Raw genomic sequence first — 26,681 nt, 5'->3', positions numbered from 1 at the left:
AACAAAGCTTACCTACATATCAAAAACATATTTTATTTTTTCCCGTTCACTGTTTGTTAACAATAAATGTACATTTGTTGTCAAAAGAAATCACAACGGATGCATTGCTGTTCAGTGGTGTTCATTCGTGGCACCGTGAACTGAACAGAGCACGGTGACGTCACGGACGGTGGGCTGTTCAAATGTTAGTTCGGTGCTCAAAAAAAAAAAATGGAGTAAAATAGATGATGTATATATTCAGGCTTGAATTTCTAAATACAAGGACAGCCACCAGTGCTCTCCAGACATTCTTATTTTCGTCTATAAGTCCGTTCACACACTTACTTTGTCTCTTTCCTTCCCTCCCTTTTTGACCACCATTCCATTTTGCAAAAGTAACATTTTCCCCCTCATAGAAATTGTTTTTCCCCCAAAAAGAAAACCAAGCAAAATAATACAAAAGTCAATGCCAAGTATCTTGTCCATGTCAGTTTGGATGTTTTTTTTTTTTTGTTATGTGCAAAACAACAAAGAGTCAAGTTGAACCAAAGGCATGCGAACCACAAATGAACCCATGTGCATTCGCGGCCGAGCGAGTCTGATGATCACGAAAAAAAAAAACACGTCTTGGGTGGGATTAGTGTTGTGGGGATTTCTGTTCCTCCGAGCTTTTCCTTTCATTCGATTTGCAAGGCAGGCCCGATTCAAGGCGATAATGGTCCTCAAAAGCAGAAGGATGGACGGGAAAGGAGGCAGTGTGGAATGGAAACCCGTCTCTAAGTGGTTCATGGGTTGAAAGGTCCAAACGGCAAAAGTTTTACATTCTACATTCCAACGGATTCGCGCCGATGCCACCAAACCTTTCCCAACACTACCCTGGTGTGAAAAAATATGCAGTCCAGGACAAAAAAAAAAAAAATCCCTTTTGTTTGTCCACAGTGAGAATTCTCATATGTGCCAGAAAACTATTGCGAGAATCAGATGGCATGAAAAATCAGGGGAAATATTTCTTTACTTCAACTTTGGAGGCTGTAAATCTCCTGCACAGGTGTCAAAACGTAATACAGCAACTTGGAAGGATTTACTAGCATTGATGAGAGAAGAAAAAAAAAAAAAGCTTCACAAGTCGCTAATAAATCACTGGCTCATTTTGGACAGGGTCGTAAACGCAAGTCGTAATGTTTTGTGTCATGATGTTTAAATGGACAATTTGTGGCAGGTCTTTGGCTTCATCAACATCTACCGATGATGGATTTGTAAATTTATTTCATACTTTTACTTGTCATTGGTTTCTCTTGCACTAGGAACATTTGACACACATTTATATTATTCTGTTATTTTCAACTAATTTTGATAAATTTGAAAAAATACAATTCTATTAAAATGATGGTTAAAAAAACACCATTTAAAATTCAATATATTAAGTCATCCAAATTGAGCTAATTTATATACAAAATGGGTAGAGCTATATTTTTGTGAAACCGCTAAAATGTATCAAAATATTCCATGGTGGTGGCATGTAAAGGCATCTACTCATACTTTTCGAGCTAACCGCAGCTGCCGCTTTACTGCCGATGGTCCAAATCGTCTTTCATTAGCTTGAATGGCATTGCCGTAATGTTCTCCAGCTCGCGTTCATTTCATCCGACTCTGTCCTGCTGTTGATGTTGAATCGGCGCAATTTTACCTATCAACAAATGCTGATGATGCCAACAGCCCACACCAAACATTAGCATCAGCGCTGGGACCACAAAAGGGGGCCAAGTTGTTGCCTTGGCAACCACACAGTGGAGCTCAGAGTGGCTGGGACTGAGTTTGGTGGAAGGCTAAGTGAGCGGGGTTGTGTCCGGCGGGGGCAGACTGGTTGAGGTTGTGGTTCTGGGACGGGGGCTGCGGCTGCTGCAGGACGTGCACCACCCGGCTCAGGCTCTCCGTGCTAGCGAAGGCCAAATACTGGCAGCAGAGCCAGTCCTCCAGGCTCACGCCGCAAGCAGAGTCCATGGAGCGCTCGGCGAACTTGATCATCATCAGCGTGCGCTTCAGGTCCAGCCAATTTTGGAGGATGGCCTGGCGCTGGGCGGAGGCGGCCGACGAGCCCGAGGCTCCGATGCAGCCCAGGGCTTGGAACAAGTCCTCGCGGGGTCCCCAGAGCAGGCACTGCAGGCAGGCCCGGGCCTCCGACATGCGGATCCTTTCCGAGGGGTTGACGGTGAGTAGCAAGCGGGCCAGCTGCTGCAGGCCCTGCGAGTACACCGAGCGCACGGGCAGGGGCGGCAGGTCGGCCCAGGTGTACTCTTGCTCCTTCAGCTCCGGCATCTCCTCAAAGGGGTTGGGCCGGTGCAGCATCTCGTAGATGAGAATCCCGGTCTGGAACTCGTCGCACTTGCGGAACTGAGTGGCCGTGATGATTTCCGGCGCCAGTCGAGCGTGCTCTCGCAGGGCGCCCGGGTCGGCCGTGGCCAGGGCGCTCTTCTGCTTGGCTTGGGAAAAGTTGCTTATGATGAGGCGGGCGGGGCAGGACGAGTCGGCGGCGGCAGCGGCGGATTTGCAGCCGCCGTTGTTGTTGGGTTCGGCGCTTCCGGCGTCGCTGGCTCGGCAGTGAACCAGCAGCAGGTTCTCCAGGCGCAGGTCGCAGTGCGTGACGTGGTAAGGCTTCATGTGCTCCAGGCCCGAGCACAGCTGGAGCAGCAGGAGGCACACCTGCCGCTCGTACAGCTGCGGCTTCTGCGTGTGCCGAGACACGCCTTGGCGGACAAAGTCGGCCACCGTCTGGAAAGGCACCTCCCGCGTGATGACCACCACTCGGCTCCGCAGGCAGCCCGCCGAGCTCTCGTCCGACTCGGCGTTTGGACGTTTGGCTTCCGATTTCACTTGTCTTTCTTTCAAGCCGTCTCCGCCCTCTTTCTTCTCGTCTTCCCCCTGCTCTTCTTCTTCTTCTGCCTCGTCCTCCTCCTCCCAGGGGAGCATGCTGCTGGGGACGTCGGCCAGGAAATGGCCGCAGTCCTGCTGGATGTTAAAGTGCAAGGCCAGGCTCTGCCTCACAGCCAGGCTGTGGAAGAATTGCTGCTGGGTCTCCTTCACTTTGCTTCGGCAGATCTACAAAAACAAATCGAGAGCGTTGATATTTGCTCTCAAATTAGGGTGATTGACAGTTGGGGTCTGTTTTCTATCGTGCACACGACACATAGCAACAAAAAAAGTAGTTCTTGCACGAAGCATAATTAAAAAGTTTGCTCGCTCGAGGCTAATGCTAACGTAGGCAAAAATTAGCATCTATTATATGTGGCCGTTATATTTGAACACAAACGGTGCAGCAGCTCATGTAGACAGACAATTTGCCAGCAGAGTCTGACCTTGATGGCGTAGTTGACCAGCGGGTCCTTGGAGTACGAAGCGGTGTAGTAAACGGCATCTCCGGCCTCGCAGCAAGGTTTCCCGGCGGTCAGCCTGAAGTCGGACCAGCTGTCTGTTTCGAATCTCAAGTGATCCTTTTGGCCGGCCATGAAACGATCCTCGCACTTGGAGGTCAGCTTCCGCAGAGTGTCCGCGTGGAGGCCCCTGATCCTGCCCACCACCTCATCCCAGCTGTCCAGTCCGCGGTAAAGAGCGGGCCTTGGATGCTTGGAAGGGGCGACGGCGGCGCCTTGTCCCGATTTACGATTCTTGCCGGCGAGAGATTCTGTGCTCGGGTAGACTTTCCTCTCTCTGGAGGTGCCGGTTGTACTGCTGGCTTGCGACATCAGCGAAGACGTGCTGTTAGCCGGGCGGGCTCTGCCGAAGGTGCCCGACGGCCGCTCCAGCGAGTCTCCGCTCTCCTGATCGTGAGTACCCACGGACGAGCTCTGACTGGCCGTCTCCCAGGTGGTATCCAAGTCATAAAGCGGGTTGGCCACGCTCAGGTTGGTGCCGCCGGGTTTGGCCTCCGCCCTGGGTCGAAAGCCGCCCTGGTGGTGCTCCTTGGCGGCCAGGCCGGGCTCCGTGACCGAGCGAGGCACCGCCTTTTTGGGCAAGGGCGGCGGAGTGGTTTTGTGCGGCGGCAGTGGCGGCTGCTCAGCCAGGCCTTCGAGATCGATGGACGCCAGGGTGTCGTTGGATGCCTTCATGCTGCGGGGGTGTTTCAGGGGGATCATGTTGGCTCGAGATTGACCTGAAAGAATCACGTACCGGTTCAGGACACGGTCGCAAAAACCGAGCAGAATCCACCGCAGCTAATAGCTAATTTGTTTTTGCCTTCACCGATGGCGATAATGCCCAGATGGTGTTTAGCTTGACGGGAGCTAGCGTGCGGCGGCGGGGGCACGTGAGGGAGCTGGACACGAGTCCTACCCCCCCCGCCTAACTCAAGCTGCACTCTTCTTGGTCTGCGGTGAGGCTTAAAGAGTGGCTGGAAGAAGTGACCTTATTTACGCGGGAGGGTGCTGCGATCGAATTTGAGTGCCAGGCAGGCAGATGGCCCAAAACAAGATGGAAGGTGGAGCAAAAAAGATCAAGAATTGTCACGTCCATAGTTCATTTGTGGCAAAATTGAAAGGGGGCGTGTCGGCCGTCATTTTCGTCGAGGCGCTAAGACACAGCAGTCGGGATCAAGTAAATGCGTCGTGTTAATCCTCCCTTGGAAGGAAGATCTTAAACGGCTGTGCAGTAATCCCAACACGTCTTGCACTATTGACATCTCCGCTTCTCTTCTTACATATTCATTGAGCTGTTTATTATTTGTAACTATATACTTTAGGATAGTAAGTAATAATTAAAAAATAAAATGTTCATTAAATATTAACAAATATATGTCTGGGTAATCTCTTGGGCTGTAAAAGCAATCTTGGGGAAATAGCTAAAGCTGTTACACTCGCATCATGATAGATGACTGAAATCTAATCAAACGACAAAAAGAGATTTCTGCCTTGACAAAGAAAATTATTCGGGTTACGCACAAAAATGTAACTTGGGTTGGCTTCAAGCCGCACGCAAACAAATTGGCTGAAGTCAAAACATGACAACAATAAAAATAAATAAAGCGCAGAGAGCGACGAATCAAGTGACAAGCCTACCTCAAGTTCGCAGAAGCCTAAAAGTTCCAAGGGAGGGGAAAAAAAAAAAAAATGCAGGCATGCTGAGATTGCGTTGCCTGCTTCCATGCCAGAGACGCCTCTGATGCGGCTCCCGCTAAGCCAGGAGATTTCTCCCCGTGTGAGGCGGCGAGCACTCTGCCTTCCGCCACTACGTTTCGTGATTAACCAGTGAGAGAGGGACATACTAAACCTCCAATTAAAAACACGCGACAAAAATTCCCAAAACAACTCCGGCTAAGCAGAATGCTAATTGATGATTAGGTGATTCTTGTTTGTAGTCTTACCGAGGTTACTGTAGGTGGCGCTGCACTGGCTGGAGGCGGGCGAGTGCGAGCGATTGGCGTCATCCTCCGGCTCGCCGAGGCTGGCGCTGCGCTCGCTGCCGGCCGACGCGACCCGGTTGGCGCGGGCCTCCCCGAGCACCAGGCCCAGATTCACTCTGGCGGGGAGCGGCGTGACGGCGGGCAGCTCGCCAGCCGCCGCCGCCACGTTGTTGGCGCCGGCGGCTGCTAGCTGGCTGGAGATGAGAAGAGAAGGAACCATGTGATTAGCTAAGCGCGTTACGTTTGTTTCTCGTTTGAGCGGCTTCATATGTTGAGCGACAAATGCTAGCTATAGCATGGTAAACTAGCGACGATGACTCAGGGGTGCTAATTCGAGTACACGAGAGGGGATGATGTTTCATATGATTATTTGTTTATGATGTCACCGGCTGTACGCTAAAAGCAACTAATCGCGCACAAGAGATCCTCGTCGTGAGGTCATCCTTTAAAATGAGGCATGGTGTTGAGGTTTTCAACGATGTCAATTCCATCCGATAATCACGATGTCACTTTTATGCTCTGCTCTTGATCCTATTAATGAATAATTCATTACATTTTGACTAAAAGGCACGCCATAAAAAAGGAAAGAGGTCAGAGTCAGGTTGGAAGAGCAAGCGAGTTGTCACCGACCCTCTGACAAATTTTAATGATCCCAAATCAGATGACTCATTTTCCCTCTGGAGACGTTTTGATATTTTAGTTTTCATATGACTAATTCAAAATTCCCCGCCTGCGCTCGCAACGACAGATGATTGAATCATTGTCGTTTTGTCATTGGTTGTCGCCCGTGAGTCAATCAATAACAAAAGTTATGACACTGCAAATCTTTATAACGCTCAAGACAACATAGAGGTGTTGTGACCAGGTTAAAAAAAAGATGAGACCATAATTTACACATTTGTAGCTTCTTTGCTGTATACTGCACTCGTATAGTGCGGCTACGTGTCCCGAAAAGTGAGCCAATCCACAGCTGGCGAGACCTTGACAGGAGAAATACCTTTACGGCTGCTACACGTTTCAGGGTCAGGACGTGACTTGTTGAGACGGCACCGAAAGCCTTTCCGTTCTCTCTTTGCTTTCTTTTCCCCACTAAGCTAGGCCTTTAAAAACTTGCGTTTCAAATCAGAATAACATCATCACCGAGACTGTCTTCCTTATCTACTTCTTGAAGCATAAACCGTTTTTGTTTCTCACCCGCTGTAATGGCTTACGCAGCTTCCCATTCGTGAATCTCGACGTGGACGCAGAGACGGGTTTCACATAGCTGGGGACATTTTCCCGCTCGTCGTCCTCGCCTTACGCCGCTCTAACTGTTCCCACCTGTCTAAGGTGATGCGTGCTTGCTAGCGTTGAAGGGCACGCCCATCGCCAGTTAATAAAATGGCCTCAGTCGGGAAAGGGGGGAGGGCGACTTAAGCAAATGATTGCAAACGTTAACCCTTCGTGGGGCGATAAGTTACGTGTCAGAGCATTCCAACAAAATGACTGAGGCGAGTCAATAAGCTGAACTGGCCGACCTTGTCCAATATTTGGACGCATTTGGGTCTAATGGCGCTTTTAGGATTATTCACAGTTAACACATCCGAATAAATTGAAATGTATCCTGACAACAAAGGAGTCAAGTGCTACTCTTAAAAGACAATTTCATATCTATTTGGGTGGAGGGAGCAGAAAAAATGTTAACAGTTCTGGGAGAAATACCTCACGTCGTTGTCGGGGGCAACTTGGGTGACCTCCGGTGCGGGTGCTTGTCGCCCTGGGCTCAAAGGTCCGGACTCCTCGCTGTGGCCGGGTGTCAGCAGTGCAGTCTCCTTACTTTCTTCTCCCTCCGCTCTCTCCATTTTGTAGGTAAAAACAATGGTGGGTTTCTGAGAGGGATCTTCGGCTTTCGCCTCCGAGAACCAGTGGCGCTGCTGAACCGGCGGCGGCGGGAGCATGTGAATGACGGTTCCGTCCAGCCCGACTAGCTTACCCTTTTCCTTTTCTTTCTCCGTCTTCTCGTCGTCATCTTTCCGCCGCCGGAAAAAACTCTTAAAGGAGATCCAGCGTTTGGGTTTGGCGCTCTCCGCTTGATTCCGCTTGGCGTCTCCGTTCAGGCGAGTTTCGGCGTCGCCGGAGCGCAGGGGAGAACTGCAAGCGGCGCTCTTTGTCCAGTTGCCAAAATGTCTCTGGAGGATGTTGGAAGCGTGATAAGGGGATGACGTGGACCTGGGAGGCGGGAATGGGGCGTTGGGCTCGGACCGGCAAGCCGAGAGGGGAACGGCGGCCGAGGCGCTCTGAGATTTGGCCAGAACTTTTGAGATGGTGTTTTTTGCGACCTCGTGTGATAGAGACGTCGGGGTCTCTTTCACGGCGTCGGGCGGGAGGGCGTAAAGTTCCTCGGCGCCGAAGCTTTTGTCTTGGGCGGAGGGAGAATCTGGAGGAGATTGGGGGGGTTGGATAGAGGCCACGATCTGCGAGAGCACGACGCTGGCGTCCACTTGTTGGATCAATCCCGCACCTGAAGACTGCTCGAGAAGATCATCCCGACTGAGATCACGTCTTACCGCCATGGGAGTTGGACAACTTTTTTCAGCGTTGGAATTTGGGCTTGGCTGTAAATTTGGTGATTTTGCTTCAGATGGAGTTTTGGTCTCCTCCGAAGACGCTCTTTCAGAAGTACCCCGGCCGGAAAGGGTTTTATCCGTGGAGGTGGATCGGACGCTCTCGGAGGAACCGATCTCTTCGTAGGTATGGCTGGTGGCCCGGCTGCCGACGGCTTTGGTCTGCGCTAACTCCCCGTGGAGTCCCAGGAAGCTTTTGTACACGGCCAAGTTGTCATAAGCGTTGGGATTGATCACGATGGGGACCTTGACGGCGTTTTTGGAGCTGCGGGCGTATGCCGGCTCGTCCCGGATGATGATGGGGAAAGGAGGCATGCCGGCGTTGTTGAAGCTGTTGAACTTAATCTCCGATAAATTGGGAGATTTGACCGGGACCGTTCGGGAAGACGACAGCCCGGCGACCGGAGACGTGGGAGCCGATTTGTGGCTCAAATGTTGAGAAGGTACAGAGCGGCCGGAGGCGTTCCCGTTCCCTGGATCGACTTTGGGGATCTTTTCACGAGGACTTGTGCTCGACGTCCAGACTTCTTGGTAGCGCGTGCTCCCTAATTTTTTTCGCGGGGCATTTGAACGGTCCAAAGGCGACGTCGGTGACGTGGGCGATGTCGGCTGTCCGGCGGTGCAACAAAACGTTTCGGCTTTTTTGTGCTTCGGATCCGCAGACGCTTCGCTTTTGCCCGTCATGGCCGCCGATACGTCGACGACGGTGTAAGGTTTACAAATAAGCGATTTTTCCAAGTTGACCACACGGTACGGCTTGGCCTGCTCCTCCGTGGGACTAAAACTGATGGTAACCGGCTGGCCCGGAAGAGCCTGAGGCATCGACGCCGACTGATCCGGATCGTCCAAGTGAATCGCCAGAACGGCCTTGTGCGTTTCCAGAACCTTGACTGGACTCAGGGCTCTGCGAGCGGATTCTTTTTTCACAGGAGATGTCGTGGCGGTCGGGGATTTGGGAGATTGCGATCCGTTTGGGGCGGCGCACGACACGCCGCTTTCGCTGCTTGAAGCCGTCTGGGAATCTTCCGGTAGGGACGAAGACGATCCCGGAGAAACGGTGGAGCCCGAATTTGTAAGGAAGCCGCTACCTTGAGAGTCCGGAGGTCCGTAAATGATAACGCCGGCGGACTCCACCGAGGGGTACCCGTTCAGAATCTCGTCGTAACTATCGTCGTAGTCCACGGCGCAGATCCGTTGCAAAGAACGATTGCGGAGCGGGACGGTGTTCCACTTTTTGCTGGCGGCGAACGGCACCGGGGACAGGGTGGCGGCGCGGAAGTTGGCGAAGCGCGGCTGGCCTCTCATGCGGATCTCCATGGCGAGTAATTCTTCGTCACTTTCGTCCCAGCTTTCGTGCTCGTCGTCTCTTTCCGACTCTTCCTCATCGTCCTCGTCTTCGCTGGAGAATTCGGGGTAGCAAAAGCGACCGCCCTCGGTGCTGATTATCTCTGCGCTGTCACTTAGCGAAACCCGTTTCTGACTCGTGCTGCCGCCGGTGATGCAACTTCCCATGGCCAAACAGCTCGAAGCCGGAAGGCCTCTTTCCAATGACCTCTGGTACGAGCTATTGATCCGTCCCCAAAATAAGTCTTTGGAGGCGACGGGCGTTAGGCTTGGACCGGGGCCTAAGCCGGCAATCTCTTTTAAGACGTCCGTCAGTCCGCTGTTATTGTTTCCGCTCGGGGTTCTGGGACTAAGTTGCTCGTAGCCCTCGATTTCATCATCGCCGTCCTCGCCCTCGTTGTTGTTCCTCGTATCGCTGGCCCTCTTACAGTTCAATCCGTTGCGATTCCAGACCACGAAGGCTGAACTTTTGCCCGGCTCAGGGACATTTGTCGGACTCTGGATTATGCCGTTAGAACCAGAGCCCAAAGAAGAACATGGCAGCATCATGGTGGGCTTAACGGCGATGGTGGGCTTTTTTGCCACGGGTGGACGGAAGTGTCCCGAGCGTTCCGTCCCGCCACCGCCGCTCCTCTGGGAGTTGTCGGCCAGGTTGGAGTTGGCTCTGGTCCCAGCGCAGGGCGGATTCTGAGATGCCGCCAATCTGCGCTCAGCCCGAGGCTTGTCGCTGCTGCTCGGAGCGCAGTGTAGACTTTTTGGCTTGAAGCAGTTCTTGCACTCGCCCGGTTTCCACACATGCTCGGTGAAGGTGCTGCAGGCAGACATGGCTGCGGACGTGCGCGGTTGGCCCTCCGTCAGTGGACAGCGAACGCCTCCATGAAGGCGTCGATCTCGGGAACCAACCGCACTGGAGGCCGTTTAAATCTCAAGCCTGGGGATCTCGTGCCTGCAATACAGAGCAGAGGAGAAACAATAAATACATTTAAAAAATGGGCTGTTAAACAATTGACACAAATTTAACTTGGACAATGAAGACTAAATGTGTGAGGAAAGAAAATGATGACGTGGTAGTGTCGCGTTATCCCCAATAGATGGCAAGCTTTCTCTACTTCTACCCAGAGAGGACGGCAAACTGACTCATCCAAATGCACGCGCAGAAGATCAAAATCCAAACCAAACAGGATTACATGTTTCAGGTTGAGCAGTCAGTGATAACCAAGATGCCATCAAGGAGCAAATGTGCTTCCTTGATTCACACTTAGTCGATGACATGATTGTACTTAAAAAAAAAATGACAAAAGAGGAACGATCATGTTTGAGTGACGCCATCGATATCATCAGCCTGCCACTGATGAATTCACTCAGCATTGGCAGGGAGGATGCAAAGAGCCATTGAAGCTCGTGCAGCAGAGAAGCTTCCAGCCAGTGTTATTCCCGTAAAACTAAGGTGGGAGGGTAGAGAGACCCATTAGTGAGACAATCATGCCCCGTTCATCCATAAAAACACGGCTGTTACAGTTTAGCGGAGCGGCTCGTGGCCAAAAACGAATCGACTGCTATTCTTGAGCTGCTTTCATTATGTAACGAGCTATTATGCAACCTAATTGACTTGTGATGATTTATGGCAGAAGAAGTCACTTCAACACAAAATTCGATTACGCTGAAGATGTGTTGCGTAAGTACACAAAAAAAAAAGCAATTTAGAATGCAAAAAAAAAAAAAAAACTGGAGCATATTAGCATTTGAGGTTGCGTTTTACAGCCTGAGCTGGGTCGAACTGATTTTCATTGGGGAATATTTTTTTCCCTTATCACATAATGAACAAAATGTGAATATCGTGATTAGGATGCTTTAGGTTGTCTATTTGGCTAGGATGATTTACACAAAACACTATTGGAGCCGGTATGAATTTTCTTCTCTGCTCAAATAATCCCGACCTAATTAACATAATCAAATAGTGTTGATTAGTTGTCAACACAAACTCTCCATGTGAGATTTTTTTTTTTTATCATTCTCAACGTGAGATGCAGGATGTGAGATGTTGAGCAAAGTTGAGCAATGCCGAGCTGCATTAAGCGTCGAACATGAAATGAGAATTGACCCACTCGAGTCCCTTTTTTTTTTTTACTGCCGTTATTTTTCAAACCACAGTGTCCTATGCAAATCAGAGCCTTGTCTTAAACATTTTTGCTGAATCAGCAAGATTAACTGTGCCAAGTCTCCCTGGGAAAAGAAGCTTCTGCTATTTGAACTTCAGGATGGAGAAGGTCAGCAAACACGCTACAGTATAATACACTAAACTTCACGAGAATAAATTTAAAAAAAGAAGTCGGGCTGGGAAAACCGAGGCCACGTCCGCACTATCTGTCCCATAAAAAAAAAAAAAACAGGTCCATCCATGCGCAGGCTGTTGTGAAGTTTTACTGGACTTGAATGAGACAAGCGCCAGATCCATCCAAACCACCAGCACAACAAGTCATTTCTACGTTCCGGGATTTTAGCACAAAATCAATGTGTGCCACTAACAATAGATGCTTCATGTTTGAGTTCCCGACAGTGAAAAGTAAATTTGGGGCTTGAAAGGAAGAAACATTCTTTTTATAGTCTTCGGCGTGAGACAGCTAAATGAAACGCTAGCACTTTCGACACTACACAAACCACACGGGAGGGAAAGTATCACAGTTAAAAATTCGACCAAAAAAAAAAAACTTGTGTTATCACTGCCAAGAGTGAGACACGACACATTTTTATTTCTCAGTTTCAAAAATAGGTCAGGAACACAACATCATTCTTATTAATGAAGATAATATGGGGGAAAAAATGATAAATGTTGTGATCAGTGTATATCCATCAAATGGTAGGATGAGGGTGGATTTCAAAATGAGTAAAAAATATATATATATTGCAAGGGGCTGCTGCATTGAACTAGCACCATGGGGCGGGGGAGTAAAGCAATAACATTGCAGTACTTGCTATTGCGTAAGATGTGGGAGAGTTTTGCCTGGGAAAATAAGAGAGACAAGGTCTCCGAGGAAAGCAACCCGCCGGCTGAGCACACAAGGCCAGAGCCGAATGATTAACGTGCAGAAATATTTGATGGGCATGGAGTACATATAAAAAAAAAAACCCACAAATGTGCAAAAAGAGTTCTCGGATGCTTAAAATTGTTTTTTATTGGCCATTTTTTGACGCCGCTTGCGAAACTAGTAAACATGTTCCTTAATGTGAGTCAGTCGGTCGGGAGGATTGTGAGGGTGCAAAAGATAAGATAATCATCGCTAATGAGCCGCCGCTAATATAAAAAATGAATTCCGTGCCTGGTCTGTCAACAACCTCAATGAATAATTCAACATTGTAAAATATGTCACTGCTGGGCGGTCTGACAATTTTCTGACTCATTCTTGAAACTTCACTTTTTTGGAACATGCGTCAAAAGCAAAGACAGAATCTTGAACTCTTCTTGTTTCTTATCAAGGACATTCACGCAGCTTTTATATTTGCTATCTGAGCCAATGAGCTGTCAGCCTTGGGCCAGCCAAAGAAAATTAATGACTAAACACTTTTTTTTTGCCTCAACCTGCCAAGCGTACAGCAAATCAAAATGTGTCCAAGCTAAGGGCTAGCCATGAAGGTGAAAGCAGAACGACAGCAACCTCTGTCAACTCCGGTTAAGCAGCGGGTCAAAAGCTCCGAGTCCGAGTCCAAGAGTGCTTTTTACATTATGAATCTCTCTCCGCCTCGCTGGCTCAAAGCATTTGAGTTGATGCCCGAGTGTGAAATCGAGCCTGATGCGTCTTGTCGGGAAAGAAAAAAAATAAATGATTTTGCTGCCAAAGGATATTTTCAGCTCACAAGTTGAAAGCGTATTTATAAATGTAAACATAAAACCATGTGCCTCCTACAGAGAGAAATAACTTTGTATTGCAATCTTCTTCTTTTTTTTTTTTTTTTATATATAGTATAACCAAAAAGACTCATCAAAAAAATATTCAGACACACACAAACTCACATTGTCGTGTGCCAAGAGGCAAGCGCAGCGGCCATTGAGTCGCAGTTTTTGAAGCAGACAGCGCCCACTAGTGGAACCTGTGAATGAAAAATGAAAAATACATTAAAGACTTTATTCAAAAATGTGGCGATAGCAAGAAATTGTTTTTCACATTTATCATTATGAGGGATTTTAAAAAAAAAAAAACATCAAAACAAAATAAATAACCACTAGCCATCTCTTGAATGAACTATTTCTCGCGCCCGTGCAAAATGGCTGCTCCCATCTTAAATTGCATTTAAGACTTCAATTAGCGTGGACTGACATTTCGAGGGAAAGGTGGGTCGTGTGCTTCCCGGCAGTGTGGTCAAGCCGTTTTGCCAGCAGGCAGATTTTTCCCGTTTGGAGGCCAGAACCGATTAGAGCGAAACGTGTCGGGAAGATTGGTGGGATTATCCAATAAACGCTGCCCCGAAATAGACAGTGACAAAGTACCGCGTCTTCTTGTATTAGCTTGTACGCTCTCTCGCAAAAGGCTTTGCAAATTTCAATTTCCCATCCTCATTTCCAATCCAATCAGTCTCTCTGCTTGCTTGCGTTTTAAACAACGGCCGGGGGGAAAAGCGTCAACCGTTGATGGGCTTGGCCTTGGCCTTTCCCCTCACGTTTGCTGGTTCAAGTTCAAAGACAGATGTGCAATCAAGTCAGTCGAAACATGAGTGCTTGGTGAAAAAAAAAAAAAAGAAGTCAGACGAATTCCCACCGAGACCTATCGATGTCATAATGTCCCCTAATGATACATTCAGCAGCCGTCGGCGCTCGGCAGCTGTCCACCGCCTGCCCTCTTGCAGATGCAGACGAGAGCCGAGTCAATTTCAAATCTGCTAACGCAAGTCCCGATGGATTTTGAAGTGCGGCCGTGACCGTAAATTCTGTAAAATAACGACACTATCACACAAGCGTCCATCTTGCGGCCACATTGTTTACATCTCAATATATTCACAAATATCAATGTGTTTACAAATCTCAGATCCTCATCATTCATTTCATGATCCACTACAGAAATAAACACTTTTATTCATAAAGCGCATCTGAATGCAGGTCACATGACTGCGAGTGTAAACAAGATGGCGTCTGCGGCAAAGCCAGCTTTCATTAAACGGCTGAAAAAAAATAAAGTCGAAGCACAGTTTCATGTGTAGAGCACAAACAATCGTAAATTTAAAGTGAAATGCGGAAAAAGGGAGGTTCGCAATGGAGGAAATATGTTATGAGCAGAGTTAAAGACAAAACACGAACACAATATGAAGGGACGAGAGAAGTGATCAGCCATATTGCAATCAAAGCATCTCGAACCGCAACGGCATCTGAGTGGGAGAGGAAAAAAAAACAACAAAACAAACACAAGATCTTTGCATAGCAAGCCAAGCCATAAGCGTTTCCATTCTTTGATGCTCGCTTTCACAGTTAGTCAGTCACACATGCTTGACATGAGAAAACAAAACAAAAATTGTCACCCGTCACAAACAAGCCTGCCATTTCGTGCGAGCCGGCTTCCGAGAAAAAACGCCCCCGGTGGTTAGATGTGATTATGCCCAGCTAACCTGCCATTACAGCCTTGTGTGGAGCGGACGTAAATATTGGAACACCCACAAAGCTGATTCATCATCACCTGACCGCTGCTCATCACATGCAAATTCAGAAATCATTGGCACCGTCTCCTGCTTTGTCATCCGAGTTTGCCAGAGAAACTTTTGGAACCAGAACAAGGCTCTCTCTCACGCACACACTCTCACACACTCTCTCATCCACATATTGTTTCAATCCATTCCGCTATCAGTGCACAGCATTCTCGGCCTTTTGTAAATCTGCATGGCAAATACTGACGCCGTGAAGGATCAAAGCGGCTGAATGGACTCGCTCGCTCGCTCGCTCTTCAACGAGGTTGAGCTCGGGGATCGAGCCGGGTGACGCAAAGTGATAACCAGCTGTTTCTGCAAGCAATACTGATAAAGGCTCGCGTGGCTTCGACCAGCCTACGCCAGATTTTACGTCACGCCGGTCCAGATTAACACTTTCAAGTTATCGGAACGAAAGATAGGAAGCCCGCCAGTAATGTGGGGAATTTAGCAGTTGATGGATTTCATGTATGCTGTGTTGGCTTTCTTCAAAAGACAAAAAAGGAATTCCAAGTTCTGTGACATATAAATAATGATAGAAAGCCATTCACTCAGCAGATGACTCGAAACCAACGTTGGACCGTACAAAGTCCGATTGTAATAGTCACGAATCGAAAGAGTTTCAATTAAGGCGTGCAAGATTTATTTTGTACATTACTAGTGTCATTACCATTCATTATTTACAAGGTAATTTTTTTTTTTGGTAATGATTTCACTCCACAGGAGCTCAGTGATGAATTCAACTGAATATTTAAGAAAGCCATTCTGTCCGATTAAATATTAACAACAGCGACATGTTGCGTTAAGGCCTTGCATTTTAAAAAGCACAGCCGATCAGTCAAGACGAGGAAAACGGCGTTCCTTAAAATAGCGCATTTGAGCCCGTCTATTGTTTTCTTTCTTAACAGTTACGACTGTCTGCAAGCAAATTTAATTACACTGATTGTTAGAATGGTGCCGGCAATAAAATCTTATCAAAAGCACAACAGGGAAATAAATTCAGGGTAATGAGGGCGAAGGGGGACCAGAGCATGTCGCTTGTCTGGGCTTTTGTAGCCCACAAAAGGTCACAAAAACATCGACATGGGCCAAGTTGATGCATTCAAGGTCCAACAAACCATACTTGGTTTGATTGACGACCGTAAAGACTTCAGCGTTCGTCGCCAAGGTGTAATGAGCGTGACGGACGGAATACATCAAAGCCGCATTGTCCCGTGCGGGACTCGGTGCATCGGTGATGCATAAAAATTTACTCATTCACTGCCATTGACGCATATAGACGTCATAGTTGTATTTCACTGGGCAGTGAATGAATTAAATCATTACGCCGGTGAATGACCGATAGAACAGAATCAATATTCGCCGTACGATGTCAAATGAATAGCGGGTTCGAACGAAACACGTCTGTGACTTTGCAGGAAGAGTCAAGAGCGCCTTTAAGCTCAAAAAGCAAAATGCTAACGCTGCGGTTATTTTTAGACACGTTTGTTAACTCATTCAGCTCATTAAAATTCTTCTGATCCCCTGGATGACTTTGCTGAAGCGGCACAGGAGACACTGGAAGCAGAAGCAAAGCCACTGCGTGGATCCAAATAGGTTTAGGCGTTCTTTTAATTGCCCGACCAAAAAAAAAAAAATGTCCAATGCAAAAAAATGGAACAAAAGACGACTGAAATGCGAAACGTGACAAATTATCGGCACATTTTTTACAAACATCTTCCCGTTCACGGTTATGTCAGGTTGCATGACATGCACACACACATGACACAATTCTCTGATTAAGAGTGAAAGCGATAAATTGAAAGAACGAGCGAGGCTTGAGGGCCCGATGAGCCGACGTTTATGGATCGACAATCCCGGGATGCGTCGGTTGAGGGATTAGCCCCGATTGCAGCGACTTCAATTTCATATTCATCAATAATGCAAAATCCACATCCTGCAAACTGACAGGATGGTTTGTGATTATTTTTTCTTTCCCTTTATTACATGAACAAGTATGTCAACCAAATTATGGAACCAAAAAAGGACAAATGTCAGGATGGGAGGAAGGTATTCACCCCACCCTCGCAAGAGCTGCCATGTAAACACAGCTGAAAAAACACAGAAGAGGGGCTGGGATGAACGAGGTCCGGCACAAGCGGAGTCACAACAAATCTTCGTCTCGCAACAGCTACACACCACAAAACAATCGTTTTGGGATCAACCAATTATCAAAGCGCGGCGAAATATTCCGATGGATATCAATTGCAATCTTCAAAGCGTGGGATGCAATTTTTTGGGATAGAAGGAACCACAGGTGGTTCAAAAAGTGAACAGCTGAAACGTTCAGCCTGTTTAAAGACTCGGACGGCACAAAGTTGGCGAGACAGTTAAGCAACAGGAGGCCGGATGGCAGGACTCGGCTCAAGTCGAGTTGAAACGTGGCGGCGGGCAATAAATTGGAATCGGCAAGAACATGACAACATGTCAAGTAACTGGAGAGGAAATCAAGTGGGGGTCCCCTGCAATAATATTCCGCACAAAGTACATCAAGATGGATTTGTAGGAAGTGGAATAATTCAGCAGAAAATAATCACTGGATCTGAACTCGCTGGTTTGAGAAAAAAAAAAAATTAAGCTCTGTGGAATTAATCAAATTAAATCAGATTTGAACAAAGCTTTTCATGGATTTTGAGCTGAGCTGAGCTGAGCCGTGGTGCTTTTGAATTGCGTTGGGTTATGCTACTATGGTAGCTAGGCTAGCTGTCCAAACGCCCACTAGTGGACAGCATGTTAAATGCTGCAATGAAGAGTGGTTTAGCTAACCACAAAGAAACAATATGTGCTTTGTTCAAAAAGGCCTTTATATGTAAATAAAGCATTAAAGACAATTTGCGGAAAAATAATAATACAAATAATAATAATAAAATAATAATGATAATCTCCTTCACAAAAACTTTCAGCTTTTTGTATTTCCACATTCTTCACCGATCAATAAAACTTGGCGAGTAGCATGGGAAAAAAAACCATAGCTAGCTCGGCAGCCTTGGACAGACATGAGAACCGATGACCTCACATCTAATGTCACATTCTCTTCATACTACAGAGAAAGAATTCTGGACAGGATCCGACTGGGATCAGTGCTTGGCCACATGCAGGAAATACGGAAAACTTGGTGAATTTTCTCATTGATCTTAGATGTCTGCACGATGAATAAATAAAAGACCCGCGCCTGTTCAGCATTTTGTTGAAACGGAAGCATTTGTGGCTAAATGAGATGAATGGTGGAGGGGGCTTTTTATCAGTGCGGTCTTCCGGAAACTTCTCACAGCTGCCCCTTCTCGGAGTCTTGTGGGGATAGTCATGCTTCAAGAGGGGGAATGGGAGAAGAACACATGCTCCAGACATCCACTCAGCCATTGATCTCCTTTGACCTCGTCTTCCTTTGGGGCTACAAGGGCAGACTTTAAAAGAAAAAAATTCCATTCCTGAGAGTAACACTCTTAATTGATTCGGACCTTTTTTTTTTTTAATGGGGAGAGATAGCACGGCCACTCGGAAGACTGGAGGGAAAACGCAGCGGACACTTCCTAATGCATTTATCAAGGACAATCACGGCGGGGAAATGCATCAATCAATACGCAAAGTAACTTAAAGAGCTACCGTGAGTCAACAGAGTGTAATCTTAATGGATCCGCATCGTCGGTCAATACGGCCTTGACTTTGGCAGCGCCCGGCGCTCAGCAAAGCCGCAGTCACCTAAACACATCATTAAAAAGTCAGCTCAACTCCTGGGGTGGACTCTTGTATTTCTCATCTTTCTAGGGAAAAATAAAAAAAGCTGTTAAATGTAAGGATGACTTTTATGAATGCCTGGGTGGCAAGGTCCGGAGCGCTCCAAAAAAAAAATAATAATGTGGAAACCAAATCTATAGAATCGAAAGACCCGAGCCCATGTCTGTTTTTGCGGATGCTCCGATTTGATCTGACCACATCTGCTGAAGATTTTAGTCCGGAATTAGGAATTATTTTCCCAGACAACCTTCCCGAAACTCACTAATGACGTTCCTCGGGGTGATTCGAAAGAAAGAAAAAGCCGATGCTCCGTTTAAAGGGGAGTTGTTGAGCCCATTCCAGCTAATGGCTGCGCTATCAGTGAATCAGCATTCAGGAGATAATGAGGTCAAAAACAAACCCTTGAAACATTCCTGACCGACCGACCGACTGCTTCGTTGGCAACCGTGGCCAGGCGGGGACCAGGAGGGGATTTTCCCACGCAGTTAATTAGGCTTTCAAACGATACAAAAACTGTCCAAAAATAGCTGCTGAGCTTTAAAGGTGACATGCGAGTTCAAAATACGTTCGCCATGTCTCACAGGATTAAAACATTTCCTCGTGACAGGGTGACAAAATATCGGCCGATTGGTAGTGGTGGTGGTGGTGGTGGGGAGGGGCAATCATTATGTCAGACATTTCTAAATGAATAAAACCCACTAGGATTGGATTTTTCTTGCTTTGGGGATTGGAATATTGCAGCAGTGATTGGAGGAGGTTTACGTCATCACCTGTTATTTTGATGGGAACTTTGGGTTTCAACAAAGTCCGGTCAAAACTCTGACCATCGCGACACACGTTATGCTAACAACCTTGGTATTAGTCTCTGTAGTCGGCATTTTCACTTGGTCTCTGAATCCAAAACAACTTTCTTAAGACCGTTTATAAATACTTTGGGTTTTGCATACACTTGTTAGCGAGACAATGGATGTTCAAAACTTCCTTGCGACAATGCTGGCAACCTTCCCTGACGAAACCCGAAATTTGCTCAAGTCGCGAACAAGTCTACAACATGATTTCAAACAAGCCCTATTTTTATCTGTGAGTTTCCGTATGGTAAATAAATAAGGAGGGCTACTCCTGTGTCTTCACCTTCTCCCTTCTGGCAATCTGGTTTTGCTCACTTTGTGAGCTCAGGCAAGAAAGCAAGCTATATAAGGCAGTGTTGCTGTTTGGCTCGGAACTGTTGAGAGCCCGCGCTTGAGAGGTGGAGACTTTGTTTAGAGTGAATACTTTTTTGTTGTTTGTTTGGGTTTGTTTTAAGAAGGTACAGCATGTTTCTTGATTGACCATCATTCCAACAACATTAGCGGTCGGCAGAGCACAAATGGCCATATTTGACAAGCTAGCAGGCTAACAGATAGTCTGGACAAACTAGCCTAGGAAGGAAGGAAGGAAACGTGACTTGAAAAGTCTTTACATGGTGACATTCTGTCATAATAGTGCTAAAAAAATAAAACATCTATTCCAACAACAACGACATTAGCGGTCGGCAGAGCACAAGCGGCCATTTTTGTCAGGCTAGCAGGCTAACAGTCTGGACAAACTAAGAAGGAAGGAAATATGACTTGAAAAGTCATTACATGGTGACATACTGTCAAAATAGTGCCCCAAAAAATAAAGCCGCTACTTTAATAGATTTTAACAAAGTGTTTTGGTCGGTGTATTGTATTGTAGGGGAATTAGCATGCTCGCTAAGTTGGGAGAGGACATGAGCTCAATAAGTTTCCTGCTCTTAGCAAATTGCTCACGTGCGCAGCAGACTAAATGGGCTGAGGCCGCAGGAGGAGTATCAGACCGTTTGCCTGCAATGGTCCGCCGAGCGTGACCGTAAGCCAAGACCCAGTTGGGCGAGACGATGACATAAATTCCACAACGAGAAGCTGCGACATTTGCTAACCGACAAGAAAGCCTTCAGAAACACATCCAAGTTGAAATCAAGTGTGTCATTCTAAAATAAAATAAAAAAATGGAAGAAAAACATTTTTTTTAGATGGTTATATTTGGATGCTGGGTCAAAATGAAACGGCATATTTTTAGACATCACAACTAAAAATCCGGGAATAATTCAGAAGAGAGGCAGAGGACCAAAATGAAGTCAGACTTTGCGTGAAAAGATGAACTCAGCTGCAATTCTTTAAACTGCAGCCTTTGTTGGCTTTATAACCAACTATATAAATAAATTTGACTTGACTTAATCACGCATGTGAAACAGTCCGAGTACAAAGCCGAGTCCGTTTAACGTGACGTCATGATTGTGTGTCTCCAAGCCAGGGCAGGGCGGAAAAAAGCATCCGGGCCGCTCGGAGAGCCCATGACTAGGATTACACGGACATGGCATCAGATGCTAAATTTAAATATGCTTCTGCACCAAGTCTTGGAAACAAGCAGAGGTGGCAAATCCAGATTCAAAGCCTAAAAACCATGCCAGAGTTTGGCTTTGCCGTCTGTGGAGACAAGTGACTTCATATCTGGCAAAATGTTCCTTACATGCTGAGAGCCTGAAAGAGATCCTGCAAAAATGGCAGCATTGGAACAGAAGAGCCAGCAATAAAAACAAAACAGAAAATTCCAGAGTCAACCTTGCAGCTCTATTCTGTTTATACACACACGCTAGGAAGTTAATCCAGTTTGGTGTAGCTCACCCCATCCCCACTCGGCTATTAACGATCGATTACATTTCACAGCGCGACGACCGCCGAATGCACCCCCCGATGTTGACGAATTTTCAGAGCATGTTGGTTTGTTGTTGTGTTGCCACTGTTCCTGTCACTCAGTCCTACGGACCCCCCCCTTTGAGCTCAGTGGCTGGATGCCAATCTCTGGGCAGGACACCCAACCTGCCACCGCCACCACAACAACAACAACACACTGGAGCCACGGCGGGCAATTCACTAAATCTGCAAAGCGCCATTCTAAATAAAGTCCCACATTTATTCATGTGCAAATTCCAACATGACATTCAACACCATTCTCAGACAGACACGTCATACGCGTTGTCTCATCTACACAATGGACAATCGTCTTTTTGACCTGATATATCTGCAGACCAATTTTCTTTTTTTTTTATTTCGGCGTGATCCGACCGTGCCGTCCATCCATCAACATTTACGCAAGTGAGAGGGGTTTCAACTAAACTGTTAATGAGCTCAGCCCGTGGATGGATTGTGTGCCGTGAGTCTAAAAGCAGGTTGGATGAGCTCAACGGAATTCCGGGAGAGACCCCCCGTGCCCCCGTCACTCAGCTGAAGTCTGCATCATTTCAATTTGAAATTGTTTGCAGAGTCGGCGGGGTCAAGATGGCGTTTGTTTATTTACAAATGGTAAAGTATGCAAATGCTGTAGATGTTTCATTAATTGTGATTTTTTAATTATTAATTTATCAATTAATTAAAACATCGCAATTAATAAAACATAAAACAATTACTTATTTAATAATAATTATTTTTTAAATTACAAAAATGAATAATTAATTAATTAATTTTAAAAAATCCTTCATGATAGAGAACAAATATTGCGGTGCCTTGAGAATTTCTTTCACGGCCTTTCTTTTTTGCTCCCCATCAGTGACATTATTTCTATTGATGACTCTTGCATCCCTTTTGATTTAATTTTTATTGCATGGACTAAAAAGATGCAAAGACATACTCTGCAGCATTTTACGCAGTCGTAAAACGTACGCATGAAGTATTTAAATTTTGCTTTTAGCGTGACCGCTAAACTTGGGCTTAAGAGGAATTTAGATATGGATGTACGATAAAAAGGTCACATCGAATTAATAGTGCCCGGCTCGACTCTGATTTTTTTGCTTACGTGAGCCAGCGATGATTACCAAATACTACATAATCTCACAATTATTAATCGCTCCGCCCTGGTTGATCCGTAAAATCCGACCTGAAAAGAATAATGCCATTCATCTATTTAGTTAGTGCCAGCAGTTCATACATTGATTGCCAGGCACACCTGCTTGTGACAGAATGAGATTAAAACATTTTTGTAAAAAAAAAAAAAAATCAAAAAAGACAAAAGCTCTTAACTGAGCAATGATGTGCCGTCGAGCTCCCTTTATCCGTTTTTTAGCGCCAACAGCTGAGTCATCACGACCTAGTTAAGAACACCAGAAGAAGACTTTGTGCATTTGCAGCGTCGGGAAGAACATTTCACACGTCCTTTACCTATTGTGTCGTGAATTTTTCGCTTCTGCGCTCCATCAAAAAATGCAAATGAAGAAGCGCAGCCCTTTTCAACAAAACCAAACACGAGAATGTACAAAGGCTGGTTTAGCACGTAGTACACAAATGTGTGTATTTGAGTGTGTCGAGAGGCTCTTTGGAAATGAAATTGGACACCAAACTCATCCAAGGTCCTTGCTGGCCTGACACAGATTGTTTTGCTCTTTTGTGGCTTTTTATTGTCACCTCCAGCTGTATTCTTTGTTTGTTTCAAATCCTGAGATAAACAGATTTTTTTTTACAATACATTTTATTTAGTAGCTCAAGGATCATCACCACAGTCTCCGAACAAGAGAACAAATCGAGGGGTGGCTTAACTTGAGTTTAATGTGAGCACATTTCTTATTTCAACCTTTTTTTTTTCCCCACTGAACAGAATTTTAACGCCATTAATCCGTTATTGTGCTTCTTCTGCTGTGCACACCTTGGACACCGGGGGCAGTATACTACAGTCTTAGTGACACAAACAAAGACGAATTTCACAATTAAGTGACCCACTTAATTGCAGGGGTTTTTTTTGCATCGTAATCAACCAAACCAACCCCCGACAAACACAAAGGTGTCCGGGCGTCATTTAATTGGCCATAACTTGCAAGTCGCTCATTAAAAATGATGTGGCAATCTGCTTCCTGCCATTAGAGCATCATTTTGACTTTGTCCCGACTGCCAAAAGAGCCAACGTAATGTCTACCATGAGCCTCATCAATCACCTCCCAAGAGGCAATAACAAAACAGTACATTCCGTTTCTACAAGCATTTGGGGTGGGCTGAAAAGTCACCCACAATCCGCAGCTATCCAAAAGGCCTTGACGTCACCTCTGGCAGAAGATCCGCTTTTGTTTTATAGATCGCAAAGGACAGCGATGACGTCAGGCGCACTTGATCTGACCAAAAGAGAAAGAAGTTCACCGGCTTGGGCTCATTAAGTTGGTTGTCTGAATGGTTGAACTTTGCCCGCCCTGCGAGCGGGACACACACGCTTTGACGAAATGACTCGTTTGAGGAGCGGCACGGTGGCTTTTTAATTCGAGTCACGATTGGAGGTACTTGCCCTCACAGCTTAGCAACACGGCCCAGTGAAATGATGCACTGGGGCTGAAATAAAAAAAAACAAAAAAACACCAAAGATGAGAAGAATCTTTTGCAAGGAATTTTCAATGAAAAGAATTTAAGAGCCATTTCCTGCAGAAGATAAGTTTGTTTTTCTCCGCTCTAATCTTTTATTCATGTCAAGAGGGACAAGGGCCACATTAGGGTAAACATGAACTGTTTGCCGCCTGCACATCTAAACAAGAATATCCGAGACGAAAATACGCATCTGGCTCTGTTCTGCAATAGACCGTCTTATTCCCCCCACCGGCCCCGATGGGATTGTATCTCTGCTAAGACAAAATAATGAGACGATAGTGCTCAAATATGCACCTCAGGGTTACACCTGTTCCTGGACTTAGGTTCTGCTCAGGAGGTCAGAGGTCGTTGTGTCATATGACACTTGCTTCAAAGAATTGTTTCTGAGGCAACTGACACAAAAACGTTCTGTTAACGGATATATTATTGACTGTTTAAGCCACCAAATTCTTGTTGGTGTTATTTGATACAAAAAGCCTGTTCGTCGTTTCCCGCAAGTGTTTTTTTTTTTGTACTTGAGGTCCTCGGTATCATATCTTAACCTTTCACATACTAATGGGAATTCTCTTTCATTATATGTTGCCAGGCCTAGTGTCCATTAAGCCTAAATGGTAATCGAATAGATAATAAAAGTCACGTTTGATGTCTCCTTATCTAATCGTTGCAACACAATGTGTGAGTAATGTTGCTGAGGGTAGATAGCGAGCAAACAAGGAGGTGCAGAGCAAACATGGTAGAGCCACGTATCATGCCACCAAACGCCAAAAGCATTTCAACATCAAATGCGCCTCTGTCACTCAAAGACACCAGAAATCAAAACCAAGTCAAAGACGGCAGCAGAGCACAATCTGGCCACGTCGTGACAATCCAGCAAAACAATCCAACAAGTGTTGACTTCACAAAGCTTGCGGGAGAGCGGTTTCAAATGTCAACGACACGTCCGCCCGCCTGGTGGTCCTCTTTCAGTAGGTGGGGAGCAGAACAATGGCCAGACGCTCGTGGCGGCTTGGAGCGAGATCTTGGAGCAAGTGCAGAATGCGCAAACACATCGTGTGTTGTCTGCTTCCAATTCTCAGAGCTTAAGATGTGCTGCAAACGTGACCAGATGACAAAACGTTTGGTTTTGGTGTGCTGAGGTCACGTCTACGCAAACGTCTTTTTATATGCGTACCGTGTTTCATACAGATCTCATCCAGAGCTGCTTGGGTACATTTCCAATTTTATAGTGGCCTGTTTAGCTGCTTATGTTGTTTGATTTAAATGAAATTCGACGTGCGTACAGAAGCTGTCAAAGTCATACAGACGTTCATATTGGGTTCGTCATGAGAATTTGCATTCGTTCGAAAACAGAAGAGGATTAGGGTCTGTGAAGAACTAAAATGCATCAAGATTGATTGGCAGGAACTTTAAATATTAATTTAATTCTAATTTGAACTTCAAAGTGACAATTCTCACTTGAAAGTTCAAATTGTGACTTTTATCTATGACATGTGTAATGTGCTTTGTAACACTGGCAATCTCTGGGAACAAAAAATAAATAAAAAATCTGATGTAATTAAGTTGATTCCTGCCAAGTTAAAAACATGAAACTCAAATATAAATCTGGATTTAATGTATTTTTAAATTAAACTCCACTGTGATCATGATGTAGCTGCGTATACTGCATCAGTGATAGCCGCCTGATTCAGATTTTTGTTATCTTATATGGCAAACAACAATTAAATTTTCCTCGCCATTCCTACTTATAATTCTTATTGGCTCTAAGGAAACACATAGTTAGAAACAATAAAATGACAAATGCTGACAGCCGATGACCCCCTTCTCAAAGACCCCTCCCTGGTAGCACGAGAACCTCTGCTTTCCCACCCATCAGCGTGTTCACAGGATGAGCTATTTATTTAAGTTTAGCAATTGTACAATCAGAAGGTCCCCACAAAAAAATGCTAAACATGTACTAGCAGCCCCTCAGGCGGTGTATATTGGCCCTCTTGCGCGGCGTGACACTGGCGTGGAAACGTCACGTCGCCCGCCTGCCTGCCTGCACCCTTCTTCCACAACAACCGCTTGCAAACTTGGAATGTGGACATTTAATCGCACTGCCCCCTCTTGAAAAGTGGAAGTTAGAAGCCGGGGCGAGGCGACTTGTAGCTTTCTTTTTTCTTTCCTTTTCAAAAGCAACTTTTTCTTACCTCTCCTCGACGTTGAGCTGCTCTCGTCAAGGCGAATATCCCGCGGGAGAAGGCGTCTCTTGTCACTGCAATCCGAGTGGGAAGAAATCGACCGGTGACACTCAAGCGAGTGGGTTTTTTCGTCCACGAATCCTCCGCTTCCCTCGCTCGCACCGCTCGCTCGCTCTTCGGCGTGGCTCCGACAACTGCCGCTGCATGTTTCCCCCCTCTCCACAAGCCTGACGCGGGAGCGCGCGCACCGGGATCTTGGGCAGGCGAGACGCGTGAACGCGCATTCACGGATCACTATTTCAAGCTGTGACGCGCGCACACCCGGGGGCCTGGCATCTCTCTC

At 46.3% G+C, this 26,681-nt stretch overlaps 1 protein-coding gene across 1 annotated transcript; it reads right to left on the bottom strand.

Moving 5' to 3' along the window:
- Positions 1-17: 17 nt before the first annotated feature.
- On the bottom strand, positions 18-26,681 carry peak1 (pseudopodium-enriched atypical kinase 1). The gene is made up of 6 exons (XM_088377857.1): positions 26,348-26,681; positions 13,328-13,404; positions 7,073-10,264; positions 5,333-5,565; positions 3,333-4,126; positions 18-3,075 (listed from the first exon to the last, which is right to left on the bottom strand). The coding sequence occupies exons 3-6, from the start codon at positions 10,141-10,143 to the stop codon at positions 1,774-1,776; spliced, it is 5,400 nt and encodes a 1,799-aa protein (XP_088233983.1). The 5' UTR covers positions 10,144-10,264; positions 13,328-13,404; positions 26,348-26,681; the 3' UTR covers positions 18-1,773.

Source organism: Syngnathus floridae, chromosome 6, assembly GCF_059516105.1.
Source record: "Syngnathus floridae isolate MCC-2025c chromosome 6, RoL_Sflo_1.0, whole genome shotgun sequence".
In the NCBI taxonomy this organism is placed as follows: domain Eukaryota; kingdom Metazoa; phylum Chordata; class Actinopteri; order Syngnathiformes; family Syngnathidae; genus Syngnathus; species Syngnathus floridae.
Note: the sequence above shows the minus strand (reverse complement) of the source record. Positions and strands in the feature narration are given on the sequence as shown.